General features: G+C 46.8%; 1 protein-coding gene across 1 annotated transcript; it reads left to right on the forward strand.

Moving 5' to 3' along the window:
• The first annotated feature begins 4,964 nt into the window (after positions 1-4,964).
• LOC144152523 (prostatic acid phosphatase-like) lies at positions 4,965-8,484 on the forward strand. The gene is made up of 2 exons (XM_077683817.1): positions 4,965-5,925; positions 8,459-8,484. The coding sequence occupies exons 1-2, from the start codon at positions 4,965-4,967 to the stop codon at positions 8,482-8,484; spliced, it is 987 nt and encodes a 328-aa protein (XP_077539943.1).
• The last annotated feature ends 504 nt before the right edge of the window (positions 8,485-8,988 follow it).

Consider the following 8,988-nt stretch of genomic DNA (forward strand, 5'->3'; position numbering starts at 1 on the left):
GTAACATTCCAAATTAATTGTTTCATAAATAAAAATATTAAAGGTTGAAGTTTTGAACATTTTTGAAGGTTTCAAATGAAGGTTGGGAGAGGGAACGTTTAATCGAGGAAATGGCTTTCGTTGAGCTGCCACTCGGTGGAGTGAAATGAAGGTTGAACATATTTTTAATTCATGAGGCACGTTGCAACTTGCCATTGCGTTTTTACAACCTCCTTGAATGCGAAAAAACAGAGCCGACTTTATTCGAATTACATTGAATCAGGGTATTGTTTATTCAATCGCCACATTGGACTTCATTAAAGCCAGTTTCAATCAATACCAAGGTATTAACCAATATATTTACCGAATAAGTGGCATATGCTTCCCATTTAATCACCACACTGGAGCACGCGCAATCGGTTTAAACCAATTGGAAGCAAATATATCCTGAGGTCGCGGGTTCGATTCCCAGCCGCGACGGCCGCGTTTCTGATGGAGGCTGAAAGCCGAAACACCCGTGTGTTTGAGATTTCGGCGCACATAAATATACCCAGGTGGTCAAACTTAATCCGGAGCTCTCGACTACGGCACGCCCCATAGCCTGTGTAGCGTCGGCGCGTCAAACCTCACAATCAATCAATCAATCAATCAATCAATCAATCAATCAATCAATCAATCAATCAATCAATCAATCAATCAATCAATCAATCAATCAATCAATCAATCAATCAATCAATCACTGAGCACGAGGGCGCGTGTCCGATTCCCGGCCGCGGCGGCCGGTTTTCTGATGGAGGCGAAAAGCAAAAACGCCCGTGTGTACGAGATTTCGGCGCACGTTAAAGATCCCCAGGTGGTCAAAATTAATCCGGAGCCCTCCACTACGGCGCGCCTCATCGCCTGCGTTGCGTCGGCGCGTTAAACCCTAAAATCAACCAAATCAATCAATCAATCAATCAATCAATCAATCAATCAATCAATCAATCAATCAATCAAATTCAATTTGGCCGCCCAAATGGGCCATCGAGTTGGACCCGATTGGGTTGTATTACAGTGCCAAATGGGTGGCTTAATTCCAATGGAACCAGTAGGAGAGGAGTAATTAATTGAACATTCCAACTTAGAAGCTCGAATTGGACCAAACGTGGTTCCAATCGGGGGGACGCATTACGCTGATCAATACCAATTGGCCCTGTTAAGCTTCCAAATGTTCAATTGTGCTCCCGTGGGAGGACCATTCCGACTGCTCAGTTTGCGCATGGACCAGTTGAGATTCCAATTGGTCCAACGGCAAATCTAATTGGGACAATTGGAAATGGCCCACTGGGGCTCTCTCCTCACGTTGTCTAGGGACGCCTTCATGGTACTTTTATGCTTGTAGTTTTCCCCCACCGCTTTAACGCGTCCGGAAGCATGGACAAGCCGAGGTTGCAAGATACCCATGCGATAACAAAATACCTGCCCGTGGGAGTTCAATATATATTCCGAAAGTGCGGAGTCAATCAATTGTCACGTAAAGTAAGGGACAAATTTCGGATCGGCGAGGCCATTGAGTGTTGAGTTCTTTATTTTCCCCACGACTTGTCGGCTTGTGTGGCTCCGAAATTGCCGCAACACGTGGTCCCGTTCTGCTTGACTACTCTTTTTGTTTAGATGTGATGGTCATTCACCGGATCGCCCACACAGTCTGTACCGTGAATGCCCTCTGTCATCTTTCTATCCTCTCTCTCTCTCTGTCTTACACACGCACACATACACACACACGCACACTAAGACATACTCGCCCACACGCACACACTACGCACATGCACACCATGCACACACAGCGCTTAATATTCGAGCTTTCCGGCTCGACGTTAACGCGCACTAAGCGCCATCGGGTGAACGGAGTGCAATCTGGGCACGCAGTCTATTGCGACGGTGGGCAGATGGCGGTAGTGCGCTGCACAAGTGGCGGTTGTGTCTCGGCTCGAGTGAGCTTTATTTTTGAGGCGTACACGGGAAGTAAGCCTCTTGTTAGTATGCAAAAGTTTCGGAAGAAGTCATTTGCTTGTCCGCGCTGCAGTCAGACGGGGCAAAAAGTGTGCTGTAAACCACGAAACTTTTACCGTCGACCAAAACGGCGCACTTCAGCCTAAACTAGGTCGGAAAGTCACAGATATGATTTTTTACGGCAAGGACATGAGCACCCCACTCTCCCTCTCGCCATAAATTTAAATTAACGTTTGAATTAAATATGAATTAAATATGAATTAACGTCTCCTATTTACCTGAAGATGGAAGGCTCACATAGGGGCTTCGGAAGGCGGCGTCTGAGACTACCCTGTTGTCAAGAAAAAAGTCCGCTCCCCCCCTCACGCCCCCCCCCCCCCCCCCCCTGGTCCTGCCACGATTAGACAAGGCTCCAAAACATAAAAACAACAACAAAAAACCTCGTTTGAGTGGGCTGAAGCGCCATTCTCAAAACGAATGTATGATTGACTGAACTGGTGCTGCAATGCGTGCTTGCGCAGCCTAGTGCTCATGATGCACACTGAAAAAAATGACGCTTCAGGATCAGCAGATTAAAAAAAAACATGATGGTGAAGTAAAAAAATGGTTCTATACATTTTCCGGCAAATTGGTAGTCACGTCTACGTCAGTGAACTTAATTGATGTTACACAAGCAGTGCGGTTGTAGTCCGACGGAATAAATCGAAAAACATTGTTTTGTGTCAGCTCAATGGCGTCATGTAGATTGGCGTGATCAGGATACTATACTGCAGCAGCGTACTCATGCTTTAACATTTGGTGTGAAAGCAGTTTCGAAAAGACAGGCTCCACTCTCAACTTCGCCCACAGATAGCATAGCATGCCGTTCGGAGTGCTGATTTTTATAACGATATGTTGTTTCCAGAACAAGTTGAAAGTTGAGTGCACGCCAAGGCAACAAACAGTAAGGCCACACTATTTATAAGTATGGCAAGAACCTCGTTTTAGTTTGCATTAATTTTGATTCAGTACCATCTCACAATGTTTGCGACGAAACGAAAATGTATTCAAATCTTGCTGCCGCATAAATACGTCGTCGTGATCTTGGGTTTCGTGATAAATACCGCAGTCGTCTGCCATTATTCGCGTGAGAGAACCACTGCTCGGTATATAAATAACAAGAACGTGAAAATAGTAATAATTTAAAAAAGTAATGGGCCCAAGACAGGCCCATGCGGTACACCAAGCCTTGCATCGGTTGGCCGTGAATGACACTCCCACATAACCCATCGGTGAGACTACGCATTGCTGTATACATTTTTAAGAACAGAAGTATCCTACTGTTCATAATTTAGGGTGCTTGATGATGCTACCCGCCCATAGTAATTGTACGCACGATTTCCTTCCCGGGACTGAAAGGTAGTTGCAGTTATCCATTACTACGCTGAAGAGAACTTCTTGCATATTGCGAGCACATGTCTTTCATTCTTACAGGATATCATGTCCTGCACTGGTCAATTTCACCATAACATGCACCAGCCATGTGACACTCCCATTACTTGTTTCGTCTTCATTCAAGCATCGCCCACCATCATCATCTCGCCGACGGGCGCGTTGGTTTTCGGCCTCCACCTCAGCTGATCTCACACCAAGGCCGGTCGCGCCATTTCCCTGCAATAAACGCTTCACCGCGACCCCTGGTCGACGTCTCTCAATATCTATATGACGTTACTTTCGATTTACTCATATTCATCTCTCACCCAATGGCCTCGACAGTGAAGAAGAAAAATTCACGGTGGCGTCGAAATCGTCGTCTGTGGACGCTTACCGGCTGGAGCCGATTCATTTAGTTCTGGCCGTTGCTGTAGAAAAACGTTCGCACCAGGGTAATCTAAAACGCGGATCCCAGTCAAGGCACGTCCAGTGGCTAGACCAGCTCGAGCTGTACCTAAGCTGTGGCTTTCTAAGATTAGTTAAGTGTAGTAGTTGCTGAGAATCCAAGGAAAAGCCGAGGGAGAGACTGGCAACTTACCGAGAGATTACTCAACACAATAGGCTGAGCCGAATGAAATTTCCGGCTGCCCACACTGCTAAATAAATGGCAAACAGTTGCTTGGCGCAGGTTACAATCAAATACATTCCCTCACCCCACCCTGTGTCACCGCAGCTATCCGGATAGGTACACGGACAGATGCAAGTGGTGCAACATTGCAGCAGCCACACTACAACATATGGTCTGGCAATGTCCCAATAAACCACGGGCCTTTGAACACGTAATACATATAAGAAGTAGTGAGCAGTGGGAGGCCGCACTGCTCAGCTCTCTTCCCGGGATACAAGCTGCTGTCATTCAACTGGCAGAGGACGCCGCCAGGGACCACGGGTTCCTGACCGCAGTCTAATGGGACGAAGATACCGGACTTTTCCGCACGCTACATTTGTCTTAAAAGGGATGACAATAAAGTATGTTCTCTCTCTCTCTCTCTCTACACCAAGGACATTTACAATCAAGTAAACACTCAAGGGACATACAATTGTTTGAAAAAAAAAAACACGTACTTTTCTTACCCCCTTCATTTCTTATTTCCATACACATCCCCGGGCATTTCCTCTCTGCAATAATGTACTCAATCAATCAATCAATCAATCAATCAATCAATCAATCAATCAATCAATCAATCAATCAATCAATCAATCAATCAATCAATCAATCAATCAATCAATCAATCAATCAATCAATCAATCAATCAATGTTGTATCGCTCGAGCATTTCCAGCAATCTTGTATACTTCTAGCATTTCCAAAAAAGCATTTTCAGCAAGAATAAAATTGCGATTTTGAAAACACGCCGGTTACAAAGTGTAAGGAACATTTCTGCAAAGAGCAATATAGCGTTAAAAGCGGGCTAAATCGTGCTCCAATGGTGAGGTTAGCTGCAAGACCGTGGCAAATCTCTTCGCAGCTCAAGATCAGTGACAGAGGAAGATGAGGTGAAAATGTAGGCTAGGAGTGCGATGGCATCGCAGAAGGTAGTGCCACCATCCAAGGCAGCGCAATCGACCTGTCGAGGAGTCAAAGCGCCCGAGAACCTCCTGTACGCCGTTGTGATAAGCCGCCATGCCCAGCGGACACCCATCCTACCCTGCCAGAAGCTGCCCAAGAAGGTTCCCGAGGGGTACGGTCAGCTCACCAAGCAAGGCCACGAGCAGGCCTACAAACTGGGCGCCTTCCTGCGAACCCGCTACCGGGACTTCCTGGCGGCTGACAAGCCCGGACAGCTGCTAGCCACCCACGTCCGACTGGACCGCTGTCGGGACAGCATCAACGACACTCTGAAAGGCCTCGGCGTTGCCGTCACGCCCGATCTGGATCCCACGCGCTACGACCTGCTATTTCAAAGCAGCTTGAGCGACAACTTCGACGCGGTGCTGCACGAACCAGCGCGCGGTGATTTCCCCACCATGGGGCACCTACTCGCGTTCGTTGGTGAGAAGACGGGGGCTCCCACGCAGGAGAAGAGCCACAAGTACCTGGCCCTGGACAGCCTGATGACGCACACGCTCAACGACAACCCGGTGCCCTCCTGGGCGGAGCCCTTCTGGGACGACCTCGTTTGGGCGGACCGCAGGATCTTCGAGCTGGCTCTGTCGGGTCACGAACTCTCGTTCGCCGCCAGCGTGCTGGGCAAGACCCTGGAGACGTTCTCGCTCAAGTTCGAGAAGGCGGTCCAGCGGCCCGACAAGATGCACGTGTTCTCCATGTCGGACACGAGCCTCTTCTCCGTGCTCAAGCTGTTCAACCAGTCGTACGACGGTCGGCCGTGCTTCTGCGCCAGCATCTTCTTTGAGCTCTACAAGGAGAAGTCCAACAATTACGTCCAGGTTCTCCTCTCTACGGAGGAAAATCCCCACTTTGTGATTTTGGAGAAGCTGGAGAACCCGTGCCCGCTGAGCGAGTTCCTGCAGTTCTTGCGCAGTACGCTCAAGAAGAACTAGACACTCGCTCGGAGCGTATACGCGAGAAGAACTGTCCAATGCACGCTTCACGCATCACTTAGGGCACGGTGGGCAGATTCTGCGAGGAAAGGGTAAATATTTTCAACATGGCGGGTTGATTCGATTCTACGTGATGGGTGCACATGCTTTCGTGGGGAACGAAAACTAAGATTGCGAGATAATAAAGAAATATGGCGTAACATTACGCGCGGTCTGCTACGGTACATATCACGAAAGCCATTCACAGCTTGGTAAGCGCAGGTTTAAGAGGGTTTACTGTAAAAATGCAAATTTTCGAAATCCTTAGCTCATAGTTGTTGCAATGATTTTTATGCCGCTTGCTGTAATATTACCGCTGGTTTTCTTAATGAATTCTTCGGGAATATTTTTTCTTGTGGCCAGCGAAGTTCTTTAGGAATCAGTCCCAAAAACAACTAAAAGTGAACTAACATCTCCCCGTTCTCACCTGTAAAACAGCCCCGCCATGGCTCAGTGGCTAAGGCGTTGTACTGCTGCCCGCAAGGATGCGGCTTTGATTCCAGGCCGCGGCGGGCGCTTTTCGATGGAGGCGGAAAATGTAAACGCCCATGTGTTCGAGCTTTTGGCGCACGTTAAATATCCCCAGGAGGTCAAAATTAATCCCGAGCCCTCCTCTACGGCACGCCTCGTCGCCTGTACAGCATCGCCGATGCTGTACACGTTCCTTTAAAACAGGAACGAAAGCTCGTTCCTCGTTCCTTCCCAGTTTTGAAACGAGTTCCCATGACAAGTTCCTTTATTGCTAAAGGAACACGTTCCAGTTCCACTTCGAACATTGGAACGTGTCGTTACATAAACGTTACATTTCATTTTTCAAATTAAAATATGGTGTCGGATGCCTGAGGCGGAATAAAGTGAGAAATTTAAAACTGACATCGAACAGAATCGAACTACGTATATTATACGAATATAAATACCGCCGGCAGCAGTTTATCAGGAGATAAAACGAATCCAAAGAAACGCTGCTAGACGCATTTTTTTCAGGGAGCACCGGACAAACTCCAGACATGTCTAACTGCGATTTTGGTGCTCGTCTATTATAGGTGCAACACGTGTGACACTTTTCATTCCGGTCTTACAAATGCGCAGTGTAGTTACCGTGCTTCAGATATGAAAATGGTAAGTTACTCACATGCAGTACCGTAATTAAATGTCTTGCAAAAGAAACCGCGTCGAAGGGAACAATACATAGACCTTTAATGAATGCTGATTCAATATTACAGTTTGTTTAAAATACTTTACAGGTGCCTTTGCAGGTAATTTAGTAAGGGGGTTACGAAAGTGAACCTTTGAGTATCATACAGAAAAAATTTGCAAGTAACAAAACAGCACAACAAGTAATGGCTACGAAGTTCGCAAATAAAGTTTATGGCGGAAGACAATAACAAAAAATAAAAGCCAACAGAGTAGTCGCACACGAAATCTACGCACAAGAATTACAAAGTATGCCGATCCCGATCAGGATAGTAGATAAAGAAAACAACCAAAGATAGCCAAGTATGTGGACGCGACGAACAAATAAGTTGCTGTAGTTAGAAATACGCATAAAAGAAAAGCACTGGAAATAACGCAGAGCCTAATCACGTGCGTAAAAAAAACATTTTACACAATAAAAATATAGTCGGACACAAAGTTCGACACTAGTAAAGAAACAACAACAAATGAACAAAAGTAATGAGAAAACAAGAACACATGTGCTGCGTTTCAGAAACGACAGATTTTTTGGTTCTTCAAACAGAAAAACATTACGTACATAAAAAAGTTACAGGATATGGCAGAAGAGAAAAAAAAATAGAATAAACGAAGAAATGTGAAAACAATTACTGAAAAAAAAATGCCCGAAGGCATCGTCGCAGCTAATTAGAGTCCCTTGTCTGAACTCGGCAAAAGTTGCATTTCAATGTTGTAGTCAGACAGATGAACCCATTTTTTTCGTCAACATTTCGTTGGCAATGTTGAAGAGCCGTTCCACGGAAGCGCTTGAGGGAACTGACGTGTTGTACTTAAAGAAAAGTTGGTTCAGTCCCTCGAAGTTCTTCATCTGCGACAGCGGGTAGTCAACTGGTACCAGCAGGTACCGCGACAGCTCATCCTGTGCCTCGGCCGAAAGGGTTTGCTGCCCAAAGAAAAAGAAATCCTTGGGTTCGAACGAGGTGGCAAAATATGCGCTGGATAAGTCGGTCACCGCAGCCATCTCTTTATTTATGTCTAGCATAGAACTGTCTAGCATCCATGATAGCTTAAACCTCGTGATTACGGAACTGGCGACAACGAGCTCGCGATTTACTTCGAGGGGTCCATACCTGCAATCCCGAACAATTCCCGGTGACCCGGTGACCCTGCAATCCCGGTGGCCCTTCGCATGACCTCACAGCGAGAGCAAGTCCCTCGACAAGAACGCACCCGCGTTTCACGCGCAGTAATACGATAACTCATCATCATCGTCATCATGATCCTCTTTGTGTCCACTGCAGTAATTGTGTCCACTGCAATGCGGTAATTACCACTCATGATAATATACAGTGGCGCTTCACAAGGTGCCTGCAGCGTCGCTCGGGCTTAGACAGCCTTTCCCTGGCAGGGAACAATTCTATCGGCCAGACGCGCATCCTGACCTCCCCAGACAAACGATGAAAGGTGAAAAGAATTCTCGCGTCTGCGCTAATCACCCGTCGAACGCCGCGTAAACTCAGCAGGCATGAAAGCAAGCTCCAGCTGCGGCCCTCTGGGTGTTATTCTTCTGCTTATGACCTTCGAGGAAGCACATTCCGCTAAAGGGTGCGCAAATAGGCCAGCTTATAGAAAGAGAAACACCCTAGCGACATGTGGATTTTTGTTCTCGAGCCTTGGCATCAAAAACAGCTAATTCCTAGCGATGTAACGTTTGCAGAAAGAACGCCGTTCCGGTCGTTCCTTCAAAAACCTAACGAGTTACCATTACCATTCCACCCACCCTTAATGGAACGGTGGCGTTCCTCTGTTCCTCCAAAAAGGAACTAGTTTC

Source organism: Haemaphysalis longicornis, unplaced genomic scaffold, assembly GCF_048455015.1.
Source record: "Haemaphysalis longicornis isolate Haplotype H1 unplaced genomic scaffold, Haemaphysalis longicornis Haplotype H1 scaffold_9, whole genome shotgun sequence".
Lineage (NCBI taxonomy): Eukaryota > Metazoa > Arthropoda > Arachnida > Ixodida > Ixodidae > Haemaphysalis > Haemaphysalis longicornis.

Excerpts from the sequence above, each read along its gene's own strand:
- LOC144152523 (XM_077683817.1), top strand. The coding sequence starts at position 4,965 with ATGGCATCGCAGAAGGTAGTGCCACCATCCAAGGCAGCGCAATCGACC. Across the intron at positions 5,926-8,458 it reads GTTCCTGCAGTTCTTGCGCA|TAATTGTGTCCACTGCAATG; the intron begins GTACGCTCAAGA and ends TGTCCACTGCAG.